Source organism: Lycium barbarum, chromosome 3 (assembly GCF_019175385.1).
Source record: "Lycium barbarum isolate Lr01 chromosome 3, ASM1917538v2, whole genome shotgun sequence".
NCBI classification, from domain to species: Eukaryota; Viridiplantae; Streptophyta; class Magnoliopsida; order Solanales; family Solanaceae; genus Lycium; species Lycium barbarum.
The window spans coordinates 143,223,879-143,241,669 of record NC_083339.1 but is presented as its reverse complement, the minus strand read 5'-3'; the positions used below and the strand labels follow the sequence as shown (position 1 = coordinate 143,241,669).

The window sequence follows — 17,791 nt, the reverse complement described above, 5'->3', positions numbered from 1 at the left end:
CGCCTAATCTTTGCAATAATACACAAATTTCTAAACTTCAATCTAACATATTGACATAAGATTTTCAGTCTGCTCAAAAGATATCATTAGACTGGGATCTAAGAAATCCTAGGTTGCAAACAAAATAAAAATAATCCTTTACTAAGTAGTTATGTCAAAAAGGGACGGCCGACGAAAATTTCACGTTAGAAAACTTGGTGGAATGCAGCGGTTTGGATGGTAACAATTTATCCTTTCGTAAGCATATCCACAATTTACTCAACTGAGACAAACTCAATCAGGCTAACAACCGACATTTGCATGGCAACACGCTTCTAGTAATGGACTCCATATTGGTGTCTAGGTGAACAATCATTTAAATGGATTGAAGATATTATTAATTTATAAGATTTGAGACAATACTAGTACTAAAATGTTCCAAGTTACAATGTACTGGAAAGATAAATATGTATATATGATATAAATTTTTTAAATTTTGACCAAATAGATGAGGCATTTTCTTTATTTTTCTAAAGATAAGGAAAATACACCTAACTTCAATTGAAAGGCCGGGAAAAGGAAATTCCAGTTAAATGGAATTGAACACAGATAAATATAACTATTTCAAGGTTATTTGGAATTATAGAGACATTCTAATTTTCATTGGTGACTCAACTTTTCGTTATAGAAAGTAGTAGAAACGAACAAACTTAATTACCGGGAAAGAAAAAAAATAAAAAGATGCAACCATAAACATGAGATCAATAAGTTTATTTCTAGATATTTCATGATATGCACAGTTATTGTTAGACCTCATTTTAGGAAAACTTAGAAATAGTACTTAAGCAGCCATTAATTGAACCCACTTGCTCACACTGAGGCACTTAATGAGCAATAAAAATAAGCAAATATAACTCTAGACTCTAGTAATAGCAAATGATGACCTAAATTGGTATGTTGCATTAAAACTCATAGTCCCATACCACTTAAGCAAACTTAACAAGTTCTTGATATCTATATATATTGAACTAGTAATTTCTATCCAAATAAGAATATGAATGCACGTCTATTTGCCACCAAAATTCGACAAAATGCGTAAATACCAACCCATAAGGTAAGAATCAACAAAATCTTAATGATGTTTACCTATCGGGTATGTTTGGTAATTAACTGGTAAGTGAGTTGCCGGCCATCCTAAATCATGTTCTTAGACATGGGTATTAAAAGGGACACAATTTGTGACAAAACATTTATCTAATAGTCAACCTTGATATCTCTTTCAACGAGAAACAACATAGTATTTTTTTTATTTGCACAAATCCCCTAGATTTATGCAAAACGTGGAGAGCAATCACTAAAATTAGATAAGAGAAGAAAGAGCAATCTGTTCATTCATGCTAGTCACTTAGATATAGGACGACCTCTCTATATATCTTGAGAACTGCAAATACTAGCATTTTCTCACTTATTTAGATAGTTTGAGGGGTTTCAAAAAGCTTCTTGTTTTTTGTAGTTACATTATTAAGTTTTAGCAAAAATGAAGTATGATAGTTTCTTCGCGAGGAGTTTTAGCAAGCATGAGCAGAAGAAATTAGGAATTGGAGCTTTCGTTAGTTGCTTCATCATAGCTGCCACCTTTTGTGTTCTCTTCAAGCCTGAAATTCGTCATTTTCAAGTTGGTAAGTTTCTGGAGCTTTTCTTCATTTAATTTGCAAGTTGTTATTTACACCGTCAGTGTATATAAGTTAAAACGCTTTATCGTTTCCTTTTTTCAGAGTGAATTTCCGTCTTTTCTTCTTTAAGTCAAACTCCTTAAGTTTTGCTAACAACTATCTTTCTATCGACGTGTGGCGCTTCCTTTTAATGTTTTTGGCGTCTATGTCGTAAAGATTCAATTTATATCCACTGATAGTATAATAAATATTTTACACTACAATTGCTTTATTTTTCAGGTTACTAATTCAACCTAGCATGGATAATTACATATATGTTTGCATTATCAATGTATCTAAGTTGTAAATAACAGTGTTATGTTCTTGGCTTCCAGTGAATGTTAAGGTTTCTCTTCGTGGTGGCCCCAAAATTCTAGCAATAACAGAGGAAGTCGCCAAGCCAAAAAAGCCATGTAAGTATTCAAGTAAATTAGCATAATACTCTGCAAATGAGAAAATTTGCATTTTCCAACTTTGTCTAATATTTTACCATACATGTAATTTTCTGATTTCAGATTTTGAAATAGAACAAGAGAAACCAATTTGCAATGTCACACATCCAAGAGCTGACCTCTGTGAGATGAATGGCGACATAAGAATTCATGGAAATTCATCAACTATTTACTTAGTTTCAACTTATCAATTAGCAGCTGAAAAAAACAACTCATGGAGCATAAGACCATATGCTAGAAAAGGTGACAACAGAGCAATGGACAGTGTTACAAATTTAACAGTCAAAAAAGTTCACATTTCTCAAGAAATCCCAATTTGCTCTAGAAATTACACTGTCCCTGCAGTTATTTTTTCAACTAAAGGATATGCTGGAAATCACTTCCATGATTTCACTGATGTGCTAATTCCATTATTCCAAACTTCGCGACGTTTCAATGGTGAAGTCCAATTTCTGATTACTAACAAAATGCCTTGGTGGATCAACAAGTACAAACCGGTGCTACAAAGATTATCAAAGTATGAGATTATTGATATTGACAAGGAAAAAGAAGTGCTTTGTTACCCAAGTATGACAATTGGCTTGAAAGCCAATAAAGAATTCAGCATTAAAACTTCAGAATCTCCTTACTCTATGAGGGACTTCACAAAATTCTTGAAAAGTACTTATTCCTTGAAGAGAAAAATGGCGGTGAGATTGAAAAAGAATGCTGATGATCAAGGAAGAAAAAATATGCCCCGGCTTCTTATAATTTCAAGAAGCAAAACGAGACGTTTTGCCAACGTTGAAGAGATTGTTACATTGGCTAGAAGCTTGGGATTCAAAGTGGTTGTGGAAGAAACAGCGGAAAATTTGGCTAAAATTGCCAAAAAAGTGAATTCATTTGATGTATTAATGGGAGTGCATGGTGCTGGATTGACTAATATGGTTTTTTTGCCAGAAAAAGCAGCTGTTATACAAATAGTGGGATTGGGAATGGAATGGGTATCTAAAGTGGACTTTCAAATTCCAGCTATGGACATGAATTTGAAGTGTTTGGATTACAAGATTAGCGTAAATGAGAGTTCTTTAATCCAACAATATCCACTTGAACATCATGTGTTAAGGGATCCTCCTGGTAATATGATTTCTCCTCAAGGATGGGTTTCATATAGGAAAATTTATTTAGATCAGCAAGATGTAAAAATTGATGTAAATAGATTTAGAGGAACTCTCTTGAAAGCATTAGAGCTTTTGCGGAGTTGAGTGTTTTTTTTTTTTTGGTGTGTGTTCTCTAATAAACAAAGGCACAGAAACAGGAAAATCTTTATTCAATCTTTTCTTGTTTCACCATCGTTTTTTTTTTTTTTGGTTTAACTTAGATTGTGTAGTTAATTGTTCTTTCTCTTTTTGCTTATCCTAAATCCAGATGGCATATTTTTGAAAGTCAATTTTGTAGCTAAAAAAAAGGAATAGAGAGAAAAAAAATTAATATAAAAACCTTATGCATATTAAAAGGGGAAATAGGTAGTTTGTGTCCAGAGACTAATAAATTCAGTAATTGAAGAAGAAATAATAGCAATATAGGTTGACATTTAGATTCGCACGACTCTTAGAGCCTTCTTGAGTTTAAATATTTTTCACAATCGCCTGTTCTTTTTCTGTTTTCTAAATCAGAATAGCTACTTGTTAGAATAAATATCATAATTCAAACCAAGAGCAAGTGCATTTAAAATGATTTTCTGAACCACGGAAACCATCCATTGAATTTGAAAAAGAAAAGAAAAAAAGGGAGCCACTCATTCTTGATTAGTTTGACGTACTTTGCGCTTTCACTCGTACATTCATAAAGTCCCAAGAGAGTTGCCATAGACTATACCTTGTTTAACAGCTTAAATGAATTTAGTAGAGAAAATTTCATGGAGAAGTACGAACATTTTGCAAGTTGTTCAAGCTTTGCTCTATGTGAAACTCAGACAGAGAGCACCGTTCATTTGTTCTAACCAATTATGACAACTTCTCTTGAATTCCATTGAAACAACCTAACGGTTTTTGTTTCTGCTAGAATTTGAACCCCGTTCTCATTTCACTTCATGGACTGCTAGACCCTAGGGTGCTAACAGTTGTCTTACATTAGACGGTGACAGGAAGAAATCATCAACCCTAAAAGTGAAGCCATAAAAATTGTTACAGCTCCTAGCAATAATTTATCAATCCCCTTCTCCTACAATACACAAACACATTCGCATCTTGAGATTGTTTTAAGGTGTCACAGGGTAACACTTGCAAATAATCTGCACCAAGAATTCCCCAGCAATGAAAATCACAGTGAAACCGGAAACGCACCATTTATATGTAATCATTGTGAGTAGAAGGCAAATACATTCTTAGACATAGAAGTCTATATATCATGATCACGATCATTCACGAGTGTCCGTAATACAACTTTGTATTTGGTGTACAACTCTATTTTCCTCCTACAGATCCTTTCTCATAAGTAATAATGAATTAGAATCAGATTCATACAAGGTATAAATATTACTGTGTACCTTCTGTAATCCGAGCCTGAGCTGACCGTAGGTCATTGCACATCTGCGCATCCAAACTAGGTGGCCTTCCACTTCTCGGCGAAAGGATTGATCAACTAGGCCAAACTCTTACTTGAGAATTTGACTAGCCTTTGTGGCAGGAATGCTATGAGAACAAGACATCATGTAGTGAACTTTAACCAAAAGTCACCAAATAGGAAGATGCCGCATTGATTAATTCGTCCCACAATGCCTATACTCAAATACAGTAGCTCCCTCAAGATTATCTGCAGCCCGCTTAAAAAATGAAGGCCCAATAAGACTGATTATATACAACCTTCAAGCTGCATCTTCTTTGCCAAAAATAACTTATCCTTGTTCAACCAAGAAAAATAATGCCCGCAAGAACCTCTTCATCCGCGGGACTGTCAGGTTAGTGACCCTAACTTATGCAGACAATTACCTCCATTTTGTACTATGAAGTTGTTTCTTACTCTTGCTTTTCTTCAAAAGTGCTGACATATGTTCAACAGCTTTAGAAGACGATTGGGTCTCACCAGTCAACCACTGCAGAGCTTCAGCAGCTGCATCTTTTTCAGCTTCCTTCTTACTACTGCTAGGCTGGCCAGCAAAATTCAACCCATTGAATATTACAGTGGAGCGGAACTTATTATTTTTTAGTTGTGTTGTCTTGTAATTGGGTGATTGGTGGCCAGCCCGAAGAAGCAACGTCTGGAGATGAGACTTCGGATTTTCACCACCACTGCCCTTCGTTGGAATGATGGTTTTCTGTAACTCCTTTGCAGACTTCTTTGGGGTTGGTTTACGACCAAAAACAAATTTACCTTCACATTGATCCTCCGACACCAGTAATCTAACAGCTTCTAATAGCTCACCATGACTGCCTATATCAAAATTACGGTCCGAGAGCTGCCAGAAAAAGCAAACATCAGGAGAGAGAAGAATTTGTCATATGCATCCCTTGTACCATTCTTTCCGAAGAATGCATTCGGATAGTTACAAACAATATCATCCACTCACACAGTTGACAAGGAGCAACACTACAGAAATGTCAACTATGGAAAACTCAAATGGATGATAGCACAAACAAAGATGGAAAGATATACATACTTTCTTATGGACAAGTTCATTAAGCTCCCTCTTCAAGCTTACATAAGTATTTGCCAGTGAGGGGCTCATGAAAAACTCCAAGTATCCTCCAAGCATCATCAAGTGTCCATCCTAACAAATGAAAAGAGGGAGTTTTAAGGGAACACCAAATAGTAAATTGTACAGATAATCATGGAGGATTCAAGAACATGACAGCGGGAACTCTGCAAAACAACAAAGAAATCAACCTTGTCCCTGCGGGCAGGGGAGCTGGAGGTTGGGGTAGGTAGAGTCAGATGAAAGAAGAACTTACTAGAGCTTTTCCAAAAATGCTTCCGCCAAATAAGAGTACCACAGAATCAGATACAGCTGTAGAATCTCGCAGGAATACTGAATTCACTTTAACTTTTTCGTTGAAGACAAGCCATGGGTATGGAATCCTAGGTTCTTGGGCATTGACAGAGTTCTATGCAGAAAAAGGAAAAGCACCATTAAAAGAATGGAAAACTTTCGTCAAAAAATTACATGGCACGTGTAAAAATTTAAATGACACTAAAAAATTTAAATGACACTAATTATACTATGAAGCTTACAGAGTACAAAAGGACTCCACCATCCTCCATTGTTTTCAGTGAGATTGACTTCTCCTTGTTCTGTCAATCCAAATATGCTCAATTAGCATGCATAGATACAGGAAGGAGGGATTGCCATGAGATTTTGATAAAAATGCATAGGAAAACCAGTCTGACCTAGCTCAACACTAACCTTTTTATTGATGAAATAATCTAAGATGGAAGTGCAAACATGTATGCAGTGAGAGAGCAGAAGAGTTTAGCAATCAGTATCATGTACCAGCCAACTTTCATTTCATGTAAATACCAGATGAAGTGCTAACCTCAAAGAGAGAAGGATTGTTAATCAAAAGAGCATAACTCACCACAACAGAGCATATGCCAGGGAATAACCCACCACATATAATCGCTCGAACCAGATTTTGATCATTACTCCAGGCATTACAACTCTGAAAGCTATCAACTAAACCGATGTCCTTAAGCAAATGCAAAAATTGCTTGCGGAGGGAGTCCATCGCTCTGAGAGTTTGCGCAGAAAGGAAATTTCTCCAACAGTACTCATGACCAGATTGCTGCCTTTCAGCATCTTTCCAGCCTTCATAAGCTCGAACAAGAGCAAGATGATCACTGAAGTCACGAGCAGAAAACTGGGCTTTGGCAGACTCAGCAAGCTGCAAGAAGTGATAATTCAATACAGCAACCCAGAATATAGGGTGACCAATGGCTAATCAAAGAGGTTCAACATATGGGAAAATAGATCTCAGTTCAAACATTGTTCCCAAGCACTAGGATAAAGGAGGTGCAAAGGTTAGCAGTACACTTTAGCAAGTTTAGGACAATATAAAGATTCACGCAACTGAAATAGTTTTCTACTCAAAAATCCACAGGACTTGTGGCAATTCCCCAGTCTACTGCTGATAACTCAATAAAACTACCAAAATTCACATTAGTAAAAGCACACTCCCCACACCCAGTTCAAGATAGGTCAGGACCTCTATTTCTTCTTCACAAGCTCTACCGTTCTCTTCTAAAATATTGTTTAAATTTCCCGGCTAGAATTCAGCACCAACCCTTGTTTTCCAAATATAATAAGGTAAAACTGTGAATGTCAGCTAAATGTTTCATATTTTGCACATTCAAAAACTTGTACACAGAATAAAATGTTAGCATGATCCAAGTATTTCAGTAGCAAAGACCCTCAATCCTAGCACTAGCGCTGTTAAAGAAAATAAGTCCATCTCATTCTACAGTCCTCAAAACCAACTGGGAAATGTTGGCATAAGCCAGTTCTAGAGTGACAGACCACTATTCCCTTGCACTAATGCTGTAAATGGAGGGAGTAAATTTACATTTTACAGTCCCCAAAACTAACTTGGAACAAATGCAACTAAAAACCTGCCAAAAATAAAAGGATATGTTTACAGAGCAACTTTCGGGATGCATGCACATAAAACATATTAAATCTGTTGCTCATTAAGACAATGCACAGAGATTCCTTAAAGAAAGAAAGACATGCATGTATCACTGTAAGAAAAAGACAAAACAAGAACATATCTAACTTATTTGAGTCACTCTAAGAAACAAGAAGATGGTAAGATTAGTCATCTTCATCCATAAAATCAGAGAATATTAACTTACATCCTTTTTGTCAAATGGCATTAAAAATGGGTCTCTAGCACTTAAACCAGCAACAACTGTAAGAACTGGATCCAGGCAGTTGAATACTGCACCTAATATTATCATTTTCCCCAGTTTTGGCTCAACTGGAAGCATTGATAAGTTGTGTCCTACAGGAAAATCCAGAAGTCAAGTTTTCTTTTCCCAAAATAACGGTGAAGAAGCCTATGGAGAAAATGCTGGATGATTTATAAAATTCAGCTGTGCTTTTACCAAGTACTGTCAGATTTTCATTTTCATCTAAAGCCCCTATTGTCTTCAAATACTCAATAGCATTTTGAACCTGCAAAACAATAATCGCAATTACATGAGAATCAAATTAACCACAAAGCAAACAAGATATATGTCCATTAAACATAAAGCCAGGGAGCCAGAATTGTCAAACGAAGAAGTATACTAGACAACTTAAATCCAGGTCTGGTGAAAGGCAGATGATACGTATTCTTCACCTTATAGGATGCTCATACATTTACCCGCGTTTTCATGAGCAGAATGTGGAAATTAAGAGAGTTCAGTGGTTTACCAGTCTAAACACTTAGACATGATGCCATATGTGCATATTAGGTTGTTCGGTGTCACTACCCATTGAAAATTTTGGAATGAAGCGTTTGCAAGTTCATTGCTTTTGACATCCCTCCTGATTATTTCCCTCCCCAGACGATCTAAACCATTTCCCTCCATTTTACTTACCCTCGTTCTCTACTTTCACTCTCACAAACCACAACACAATTCAAGAAACTAGGTGAAAAAGTCGGTCCCAACTTACAGATAGTGGTTCTGGTGACTGAATTGCCTTGGATAGAAAGTCTGAAATACTTCCAAGTTGTAAGCTTTTAATCTGTAGACATAGGGACTGTAAAGGTGTTCTCAGAAGCTCTGGCAGTTGATAATCTGCAAAAGCTTCAAATACACATCTAGGATAGAGATGATAACACTCCCCAGATTGAACACGGCCAGCTCTTCCTTTTCTCTGCAAAGTTAAAAGGACATTCACTTATGATGTCGATTCCACAGCAGTTACTAAATAGCTCAAAAACACTAAAAAGCTGGGGGCCGGAGGACCTATTCCCCGAATTATATAATCATTTTAAATATTGCAAAGGTTGAAGCAGGTAGATCATATCTGTCTTACTTGTCGAGCAGAAGCTTTTGAAATCCAAGAAGGAAGCAAACATGGAGTGTTGTTGATTGCATCATAAGATGTCTCTTTTGCCTTTCCACAGTCGACCACAAAAACCACGTCATTTATGGTGATACTTGTTTCAGCCATGTTGGTAGCTAACACAATTTTCCTGATTCCATCTTCTGGCTTCTCAAAAATCAATTTCTGTTTGCAAGCGAACAGAGATCCAAAGTTAAGAGGGTACAACAATATGTAAATTACGGGAATAGCAAAAGTATTTAAGTTATAAAAATTAGTACTTAACCATAAACTAATGATTTCGACTAGATTTTAAAGCTCCCAATCGAGGAAGGATGAAACTCAAACTCAATTGACATCTCTAGTCCTCAGGATTATTTCAAATGAACTTAAGTTGGAAGGTAAGAAAGAACCTATTGGCGCCTAATTAGTTCCATGATAATTGTTAGTTGATGATTTTTGTCATCAAAACATGTCTTCTGTACTAGGATCAAACACAAAACACATTTAACAGAGATACCATGAGAATACACACTAATTCATTCTACAGCCCTCAAACAAAAGAAAGAGAATTCATTAAATAATTCATAACAAAAGATACGAAAGAAAAAGATCATCCACTATTCAAAAGAAAATTCCTTGATAACCACTAAAACAATATAAAAGAGACGAGCTCCTCAAAATCTCAATATTTCTTACATCAATAGGACAAAGATACCTCACCTTTAAATCCAAAAAAGTTAGCATTGGCTTTTCAGAGATACTGGAAGGGCCTAACAGATCACAGAATTGGTATGGTCGTTCTGCTTTTGAATAACCGAAATTCCTCCATAAAGCCATATATGATGTTCTAAAATACTGATTTTCTATGGAAGCTAAATGAATATAAAAACGACAACTATGGGAAAAGAGCATAACACTTCCTAACAATCAAAAAACAAATCAACACTCCAACTTGGCAATACCTGCTCCGCACTGGCCATGGAACCATGGCATGCAAGCAGCAAAACTCTGCTTGGATCCCCCAACAGTGGATGAGCATGCAGCTGGTCCTTCACAGCATTAATGTCATCCCAACCAGTCATAAAAACCAACACAGCACCAGGCCTTTCGTTTCTACATATGTGACAAAGCACATTCTCAATGAGGTTGAAACCAATTGAATCAGGATTCCAACAGGATAGTGAATCCCGAGTCAGAGGATTATACTGCCCAAAATCAGCTGCTTCTAGCGCTTCCTGTTTCAAAGCTCAAGTGTCAAACAAAAAACTATCATACAGAGCCCATAAACAGCATACAGATTCCATACCTCAACATCTGAAGCAATTTGGGTCTTCCTCTTCTTAATAGTCTGCTGTTTCTGCATTTTCCACATCTTGTCTTGACCATAATTATCAATTTGATTATATGGAGTTAAACGGTATCTAGTCATTTCCAGGATATTTTCCAGAAAATGACTTCGGACTGGATAAGTAAAACCCTGATGAGAACGAAGAGAGAGATTAGTCCCCCAAAAATGAAAGCATCCAGTTCTAGTTTTCAGGAACTCTACAGCAGCTCAATACGAAGCTTGTGTCATAATCCTTTGGCAACGCAAATACAAAAGATTCTGTGGTATTGCTGAAGTGTAAAAGCCTAAATTAAATCATGGATATTAACATGGATGATCGTAATAAAAGGATTTTATATGTGAAAAGTGAAAACTGAGTGCATCTTCTCCATTTCATTTTGTTTTAAAAATCAACCAACCAACCAACTACGCTGCAGTCCAAATTGGTTGAAGTCAGCTTTATAACTCTTCTTTTTCCACTCTATTCTTTTTTTTCTTTTGGCAAGTCAAAACAATTTTACCAAACACCAAGTCGGTTTAAATGTATTTCTACTATATACAGGCCGTTCTCATATATAAATCCTTTATTTCCGTTATGTTACATTTTTAGTTAAGCCTACATTGATTCCAAAGGATTCTAAGTTTCAGAATACAACTTCCTTCTATAAATTTTAGGTCTACCTCATCTTTTTTCCTTTTTTTTTAACCACATATCATGTTGTCGCAACAACAGTTAGTGCATCTGGATATCTACTTAGAACATAGCAAACAATCTTAAGCAACTTTTTGTCATTTTATACTCCATGTGTGCTACATGCATGCTCTGTTGCTAGTGATCATTCCTACTCTTGACCATTTGCATATGACCGCACATCTATTCGAAATAAAACTCTCATATTATACATGTATTGAGCCTTTAAGGCCCAATACTTAACCCTATGTAAAATTGCTGGTCTCAAATCTGTTCTATAAAATTTGTCTTTCAGTATGGCAGGTATCTTCCTATAGCATAGAATGTTTGTGTGATATCATCACATACAAATATCTGATTTGCATGCATTTAAAAGAAACTTCAAACATGCATAAAATTGTTTAAATACCGTCTACAAAAGTCTCCTAGAAAACCACTTCTATGAATGTTCCTATTTTCTCTCAATATATATTTTATTCTTTTTCTGGTCGCAAAGGAGGGCATCAGGATGGGTATCACATGACTGAAGCCTGCATCATGACAGACAACGTTTTAAACCTTCAACTTACAGGAATATGGATCATTGGAGCACCGCCAAAATAGGAAGAGAAGAGCTCAGCATTAAGAGTAGCACTCATCAGAATCAGCCTCAATTCAGGTCGACGGAGAAGGAGATCTTTAAGGACAATTAAAAGGAAATCTGAAAGGGAAGACAACTATAGTAAGCAAATTGGAGTACAAGAGTTTAAAATTTTAAAAGAATAAAAGCAACATTGCCAGGTGGGCAGATACCTTCATTCATTCCGCGTTCATGAATCTCGTCTACAATAACGTGAGTGACACCTTCCAACTTTCTATCAAGCAGTAATCTCCTCAGAAGAATGCCAGTGGTGCAAAATAAGAGGCGGGTATCCCTTCCTCTCATGCCCTCGAGCCGAACCTTATAGCCCACCTAAAAAAAATTGGAGAACATAACCAGAAAATTACCATTTTATATACCCAATGCAACACATATAGCAGATATAGCAAAAGCCAAAAACTCACAGATTCTCCCAGATTCTCCCCACGCTCAGCAGCAACTCTTTCAGCCACAGACATAGCAGATATTCTCCTTGGTTGAGTACAAATAATATTGCAAGTAGCTCCACGAGCAGCTTCTATCTCAGCTTCTAAAATGTACTGAGGCAATTGGGTAGTCTTACCGCATCCAGTTTCCCCAGACACGACTACCACCTGCACAACTAATTTCGGTCAGGACAATTCTTCACATGAACCATTATGCCGAGCCTAATTCTAGGAAAGCAAGTGTCAATCCGGTTAAAGTATTCCAACATATAAGTACCACTCTTTCACTCTAATTGATATTAAAACAATGGACTATCAGATATGCAGGTTAGAGCCATATCAGAACTTCTTGATGTGGTATTTTCACCATACTACAATGTCCACATAAAGCAACCAAAATTGTGCAACATTGTGATTGATTCATTGGTCAATCAAAATTGAAAGTGGAAGATTAAAATCAAGTAAAATAAGAAGCCTTGAAAGGGAGGCCTACTATTATTCAACCTAAATATACAGCATCAGCAAAGCCATACAAGTGAATAATTTGACAGAACTGCAGATAACCTGATTCTCAGAAATGGCTCTAAGCAATGCCTCTCTCTCTTTATACGCAGGGAGATTTCTTCGAAGTTCTCGCATCTTCTGGCCTTCTGGAGATCCCTACAGAAAGATGGCTGTTGTCAAATCTGATATTTAGGATAGTGCACAAAGATGAATTGTATCATTGCAGTACGCATTCAAGAGACAACTTAATAGTTACATTTTACAAAAATTCTACATGTAAATTACTGAGAACTTCAGATCAAGTATCCCTTGGTAGTCTAAACCAACTTTACAGTCTAATAACTAAGAATAAACTTCTAAAACCTTTAACAAAGACAAAAGTAAAATTACCTGTCAAATATAACGTGACCTTAATTAATTAATTTGTTCTAGTTTAAGAAGAAAACATATCGACCATCCATTCTCTCATGCACTAACTTTACAGTACAAAATTTGCTACAATAGTTGTTCATGGTTTGGTTATTATGCATTTCGTCTTTTTCTGCTTTTCCTTTTTTTTATTCTTTTCTTTTGTGATAAAAGTTATTGTGCATTTCGTTTTTATTTGCAACTTGCAAGAACGAACAAAGAAAGGATAGAAGACAGGGAAGCACATTGAGCATGGAGGATGCTTAAAACAGGTAGATCTCGACCAGAATGGGATATATTTATGAAGTCCACATGCATGGAATACAACAATAGTCATTAGATCTCTTGAACTTCCCACTCCAAATACATGATTCAGAATGAGTACCATAAACATGTGTAAAGGGTGCAATTGCAAAAGACCATGGAAGGTAAATGCTATAATGTTAAAGCAGCCCTGGTAGAACAGGACCACTCTGCCATTTTAAATGGGTCAAGATAGTTTTGACTCTTTAGAGTAATTCAACCTCCAAGGAGCACTAATGTGTAATACTTGAGAAATGGTAGTGAAAGATAAAATGTGGAAAGTTCTGGAATGCAGCTGAATTACAATAGAAGGCCAACTTTCCTGAAATACAGTTTACTTACTTTATGCCCTCTTAATAAATTCCATTTACCTCTTGAGGCCTCACTGGGCTCTGTTCAAGTGTCACGCCACTAGACATTCTTTATGTTAACAGTGACCAAGTTTTTCAAGGTTGTAAGATCCAAAACATTTTGAAAAGAGAGAAGAAGGCAGAAGCCTAACATGGCCCAGCTAATAGAGGAGAAATGAGGTCTGAACAACATACAGCTAACAATTGTACACCATCAAACAAACAAAAGTCCAGAAAATGAAAAAAGTGTTAGTTGCAACAATCTGGCAAAAGATAGAATATAACCTGCCAATCTTCTTGTTTATTACGCATCAACAAGCTCCTTCGCATGAGAATTCTCTCCGCAACAACATTTCGTGCAAATGGCTTCTCATTGTCATAAAGCCCTTTATCATTGGGAGAATTGCTGTCTTTGCTTCCTCTCAAAGAAGCATTTTGTGCAACATTTTCCTGGTTTACTGACTTTTTAGAAAGATGTGCTTCAAGAAGATCACCTACCCTACTTTGCAATCCGTAAGGCAACACTACCTAAATATCAACGAAGATGCATTAATTGAAAAATGCACTGAAAAAAGAATGAAGCATAAGGAACAGACAGCCTGACAAAAGCTTCATGTTAACCTACCTCTCTCTGTGGCCGCTTAACATCCAAATCTGGCCTATAATTTGGCAATGGGTCTTTGCTACACACAACTACTTTTTCATACTGGCGGCTGCATCAATATATATATATATATATATATATATATTAGAATTAAAGAAACTCACAACAAAGTGAACACAAAATGAATTGAACATCCTTCTTTCTGACTAACCATATGGAGAAACGAAAGTAAATGCTAAGGAAATTTGATATACCAGTGTAAACCCATTCTAGTTGCCAGAGCTGATATATGCTCAAAATCACGGCGGTCCTTTTTGTCCCGTGAGACGACCTCTTGGTCATCTTTTTTTCGCATTAGCATGCTTAGCTTCCACCTCCATTCTTCAATGTTATGAAGGGTTGACTCACCCTAGAGTTGATAACACATGAAAGTGAGAGAAAGGGATAAGTTTTTTTTTTTTTTCCTTTTTGAAAAGAGGAAAAAAAAGAGATGAGTTTTTAAATTTAAACGCACACAAGAAGACAATTGCTACTCCCTCCAACCCATATTAGTCGTCATGTTTCGCTTCTCGAAAGTCAATTTGACTGATTTTCGAAGCTAAATTAGATTAGAACAACTCAATATTTCACAATTAAAATTTAGATATTCAAAAACTATAGGACAAGTACTACAAGTTGCAAATTTTCTCATGTCAATTTGATAAACATACATATTTTAAAATGTTGGTCAAGTTTACATAGTTTGACTCACAAAAAGCAAAACATGAGAACTAGTTTGGGACCGAGGGGGTAACTAAAAAATAACTGCCCAGTCTGATAAGATTACAGAGAGAAAAAAAAGGCAAAAAGATTTATGGCCAAAAATGTAAACGGAAATGGTTGAATTTAAAACAATGCCAAGAAAAGTAACAGAATTTGAAGTATTCAGACCAAAGACACTTATACAGTAGCCATTTTAATCAACAAGACATATTTTTTACTACCGTACAATCCAATAAACTACAAAAATGAACAAATCCAAATGTTCGGACCAAAGAAACATTATAGAGTAGCCGTTTTAAACAGCAAGATATATTTTTTTATTACCATCCAATCCAATAAACTACAAAAGTGAGCACCACGATAGAATTTTTACTACCGTAAAATCCAAACGTTCGGACCAAAGACACTTACAGAGTAGCCATTTTAAACAACAAGATAGAATTTTTACTATCCCACAATCCAATAAACTAGTGAATTAGATGAAATACTTCCCTTTTCTCAATTCGTTTGTCTTACTTCCCTTTTTAGTTTGTTTAAAAAAGAATGCCTCTTTCCTAATTTGGCAACTCTTTTTTAGTTTAAGATCACATGATTCGAAAGTTATTTTTTAGTTTCTTAAACTCCGTGTCAAGTTAAAGTAAGACAAATAAATTGAAACGGCAAAACCCCAAGGATGTTAATTGAAAGTGGTAGACTCACCAGTTGCTTATTAGAGGAGTCAATTTCTCTATCAGAGTCGGACTCAGACTCATACTCATCATAAGCAAACCGCCCATACCCTAAATTCTGCTGATATAAATACGGAGAATATGACGAAGAAGAAGGACGACCATGTCTTTTCCGCCTCAACACAACAGACGACGAAGAAGAAGAGCCTTTAGCTGAGCAAAAAAATCCAACACTTGCATGAAGGCAACGTTTGTGAGGTACTACTATGGATTGAGGGAAAGTGTTAGTTTTATTAAAGTGGAAACGATTTGGACAAAATTGGAGACAAGTGGTGGAAGACATGGTGGCCAGAAATTGAGTGGCCTTGAGCCTCAATTGAATAAGGTTAGTGTAAGGCATGGGCATGGGCATGGTGGTGATATGCCTAAAGATTAATTTCAGTGAAACATTTGTGGTTAGGGTTTAGGGAAGGAGAAGAAAATGAGGAATGGAGACGAGGTGTTTGCATAATAGTCACACAAAGGAAACGTAGAGCGTGCAGTAAGCTTAGCAGTGTTCTGTAATTGGCTGATGAGGGGTTTAGGGTTTTGAGATTTGTTTAATTTTTCAAATGACAAGGATCTTTGAAAGGGGTGTGGTGGATGAGCTAGTACTCCCTAATCAAAGGTCTTGTATCCAAATCCCATATATGAAAAAATTCTGATTAGGAAGTGCTTTTGCGAATAGGCTCTACGCGACGGGAATTCAAATTTAATCGCCTTCATACGGATATCGGATACTGAATTGGAAAAAAAAAATCTTTAAATTATGACTTGAAGGGTGGGTGGTTAATGGTAAGTCCCCTCCACTTTTAATTCATAAGTTAAAAGAGTTCAAACCACATAAATAAATAAATAAATAGTGAGTTATATTCCAATTGTTTTTAAAGTGATAGTAAGAAAGAAATTTGTCAAAGATTTTTTAAAGTTAGAATATTTTTAAAGTCATCCAATTTTAGTACTTTTATAATCGAATATTTTGTGAAAAATAGTAGTGGATATTTAAGATTCAGTGGATGATATGCTTGTTTCTTTATTATTGTGTACTTTAGCTTAGTATATAATAAACTTTACAATTTCTTTTTGTACTAACATATGAATATAGTTCTTTGAAACGAAAAGATGTGCAGAATTTATAAACAAAATTTGATAGAATAAAACTATTCAACTTGTACTTTACCTCATGTTATTCTAATTTTTTAGTTCTAGTTAGAGTGACAGAGCAACGACATTGAGGCTCTACCTCATTTTCATTGTATTTTTTTTATTTCGAATTGTTTTAGATTAATAACGAGACATGTCGTTTTTTTCTCTTAATTACTTTTAGTAATTGAATTTTATACAAATTCTTGTCTATATTATTTGGTAATATATATATTATAAAGCTAGGCAATAGAAGAGTGATGTGACACCTCGATTTAGCCAAGGATTCTATTTTTATTTTTTTATTTTTTTGAATTCTTCTCTTATTTTTCTCATTTATTTTATTGTAAAAATAAAAAAGCATCTTCATAACTCACACCTCTGCGTATTCATCATCATAACTTATGCTCTTAATTAATATTAGTAATAGTAAAATTCATAACTGCCAAGCTCTTTATGTTTATAACCTCCCAATTATTTAATATGCAAGTTTATAACACCTTAAAATTATACCAAGATGGTATTCCTATCCAAATAAATTATGTTTGAGCTTTGCTATCTTATACTTTTGCTGTGCAATAGCCATCGAGAAAGAACAAATGGTTTGTTTTCTTCATTGCATGAATAATTCTTTCGAAAATGATTGCAATTTTTCTCTTTCTTTCTCTTTTAGCTTTTGAAGAAACTTCATGGTGACAGTAGAGTTCTTCTTTCTTCTTTAAAAATATAAGCATTTTTCTAAATTTTCATTTATTTATCTAACTTTTTTATTTTA

At 35.5% G+C, this 17,791-nt stretch overlaps 2 protein-coding genes across 5 annotated transcripts; one reads left to right on the top strand and one right to left on the bottom strand.

The window, feature by feature from the left end:
• Positions 1 to 1,290: 1,290 nt before the first annotated feature.
• On the top strand, positions 1,291 to 4,345 carry LOC132633228 (alpha-1,3-arabinosyltransferase XAT2-like). Its single transcript, XM_060349497.1, has 3 exons — positions 1,291 to 1,658; positions 2,027 to 2,104; positions 2,207 to 4,345. The coding sequence occupies exons 1-3, from the start codon at positions 1,517 to 1,519 to the stop codon at positions 3,385 to 3,387; spliced, it is 1,401 nt and encodes a 466-aa protein (XP_060205480.1). The 5' UTR covers positions 1,291 to 1,516; the 3' UTR covers positions 3,388 to 4,345.
• A 105-nt stretch (positions 4,346 to 4,450) lies between these two features.
• On the bottom strand, positions 4,451 to 16,537 carry LOC132633227 (DExH-box ATP-dependent RNA helicase DExH3). 4 transcript variants are annotated; one of them, XM_060349493.1, is made up of 19 exons: positions 15,866 to 16,537; positions 14,659 to 14,813; positions 14,426 to 14,513; positions 14,086 to 14,328; positions 12,800 to 12,895; positions 12,215 to 12,403; positions 11,963 to 12,122; positions 11,740 to 11,870; positions 10,459 to 10,629; positions 10,115 to 10,387; positions 9,141 to 9,335; positions 8,775 to 8,978; positions 8,222 to 8,291; positions 7,970 to 8,118; positions 6,697 to 7,002; positions 6,353 to 6,412; positions 6,073 to 6,225; positions 5,781 to 5,891; positions 4,451 to 5,579 (listed from the first exon to the last, which is right to left on the bottom strand). In XM_060349493.1, the coding sequence occupies exons 1-19, from the start codon at positions 16,244 to 16,246 to the stop codon at positions 5,109 to 5,111; spliced, it is 3,606 nt and encodes a 1,201-aa protein (XP_060205476.1). In that variant the 5' UTR covers positions 16,247 to 16,537; the 3' UTR covers positions 4,451 to 5,108. The 4 variants fall into 4 exon arrangements, with proteins under 4 accessions (XP_060205476.1, XP_060205478.1, XP_060205477.1 ...); XM_060349495.1 differs by lacking the exon at positions 15,866 to 16,537 and adding an exon at positions 15,578 to 15,597; XM_060349494.1 differs by lacking the exon at positions 15,866 to 16,537 and adding an exon at positions 15,491 to 15,508.
• Between the last annotated feature and the right edge of the window lie 1,254 nt (positions 16,538 to 17,791).